The 1,979-nt window shown below is 66.3% G+C and overlaps 1 protein-coding gene across 1 annotated transcript in view; it reads left to right on the forward strand.

Annotated features, from left to right (window-relative positions):
* Positions 1-219: 219 nt before the first annotated feature.
* Positions 220-1,979, forward strand: part of MNEG_3993 (hypothetical protein) — a gene marked incomplete at both ends in the record, with an annotated part of 5,035 nt that continues 3,275 nt past the window's right edge. Inside the window, 3 exons of the mRNA XM_014047524.1 lie at positions 220-424; positions 661-996; positions 1,290-1,417. Of these exons, the coding sequence (XP_013902978.1) occupies positions 220-424; positions 661-996; positions 1,290-1,417 (669 nt within the window). The remainder of the gene's footprint in view (positions 425-660; positions 997-1,289; positions 1,418-1,979) is intronic.

The following is a 1,979-nucleotide window of genomic DNA, read 5'->3' on the forward strand; positions in this document are numbered from 1 at the left end:
GGGGACGACGTCGATAATGGATTATGTGTATGTAGGGCGGTGGGATGGCACGAAAGAGTGGTGCGGGGCGGTGGGGCGTCCCGTTGCCACCAGATTTGCGCTCCTGTGCCTGTGCAAAGCCGACGCCTCAGATCAAACACACACCACCCGGTCCCGCGTCATCCCAAGGTGGATGATGAGACGCACGTCGACCTGGATGAGGACGAGACCGCGGCCGCCATGGCCGGCGGCGCAGGCGGCGCGACCAGCATGGCCGGCGGCGGCGACCAGAGCATGGGCGGCGGCGGCGGCGGCCCGGGCGCGGGCGCGGGCGGCGACGATGAGGATGAGGATGAGGAGGTCAAGGCGCCAAAGGGCGGGAAGGGGGGCGCGAGGCGGAGCGTGCGGATGGCGGCGCGCGACGAGGACGGGGATGCGGGGGAAGGTGCGCTGCTGGGAAGGGGGGCCGGGGCGGGTCTGCGTGCGTCTGATGCTGCCCTTCGTGAGGGCAGCTGTCGGGTCGTGCGCGTGACGGTGTGAGCCGAGCTGCACCCTGGTGCAAGCCAGCACAGCCTGAGGTTGATTCTGTCTTGCTGGGGTTTCTCTGGGCGGGGCCATGACCATTTTTTTAGTTTGATTCCAACCACAGTGTTGCCACTCGCCGGCTTTGACGGCCAACAGACGAGGAAGAGGAATCACGCCCAAAGCGCAGCCGCGCCGGCACCAAGGGCGGCTCGAAAGCCGGCGCCGCGAGCGGCGCCGGCGCGGCGGGCGGCCCCGGCGCGGCCAAGGGCGGCGGTAGGCGGCCAAAGACGCTCAAGGCGCGCGTCTGGCGCACGCTGACGGGCTGGATGGCGACCGTGGTGAAGCTCAACGGCAAGAAGCTACTGCCCTCCAACGCGGTGGTGCTGCGGCTGACGGTGCCGCTGGCGCTGTGGGTGGTGGCGGTGGTCATCGTGTTTGGGGTGTCGTACGTGCAGCTGCAGGGGCTGCAGGCGCCCCTGTCGTCGCTCAACGGTAAGAGGGGCAGCAGGTGCCGCAGGGGAGATGGGTCGGCTCTCTGGTGTGCGCCGTTGCTGGTGTGTTCCCTGTAATACGTTTAGGAAAAGCTTGATTCACCCTTGTGGTGCGGGTGGTCCTCGAGGGACCCCTGTTTGAGCCTTCCCAGGTTGTTGGTCGGCCCCAGGACGGCCTGCCATTGCAGCCTCTGCACCAAACTCAAGGCACCTACCCCATTTTCGCCCCATCCCGGCCCGCCCCGCCCCCGCCCTGCCTGATCCTTTGCCGCCCTTCCCCGCGCCCCCTCCCAGCCGCGGGCCACGTGACGTACCGCATAGCCCGTGTGCGGCTGTTTGGCAACCGCATGATCTTTGAACCCAGTCAGGAGCACAGGGACGCGCTGCGGGGGGAGCTGCTCACACTAAGGAAGGTCTACCAGGTGCGCACAGGCGCAAACCTGGGGGCAAGGGCAAGGGCAGGGCAGGGCACGCGGGGCCAGCAAGGCGGGGAGCCAGGGGATCTGCCTGCAACCCCAGCTTGAGCCCGGGGGATGTGGCGATTGGCTGCTGGAGTTGTGTGGGGCAGAGGCCGCACTTGCTGCCGTCTCGGGCGGTGAGAGGGGATGGTTTGGCGGGCGCGTCGTTGTGGCTTCTGCCGGCTGGAACACTAGGCAGCAGGCAGGTGGCGATCAACGTGGCCTGTGCTTGCTCCCGCACACGGAGCCTCTCCCCAGTACTGCCCACGACACCGCCGCCGCCGCAGGCCTTGCTGTATGGCGGTGAAATTCAGCGGGTCAATCCCAACACAACATATGACTCGCAAACACCAGCTGGCCTCTTTGCAAGCCAGGTGTGTGTTGTGAGTTCATCATGATGTATGTGTGTGTGTGTTTGTGTGTGTGTGCATGTGCGTGTGCGTGTGCGTGTGTGTGTGTGCATGTGCGTGTGCGTGTGCGTGTGTGCGTGTGCGTGTGTGTGTGTGTGTGTGTGTGTGTGTGTGTG

The sequence above is a fragment of the Monoraphidium neglectum genome (assembly GCF_000611645.1).
Source record: "Monoraphidium neglectum strain SAG 48.87 unplaced genomic scaffold scaffold00532, whole genome shotgun sequence".
In the NCBI taxonomy this organism is placed as follows: domain Eukaryota; kingdom Viridiplantae; phylum Chlorophyta; class Chlorophyceae; order Sphaeropleales; family Selenastraceae; genus Monoraphidium; species Monoraphidium neglectum.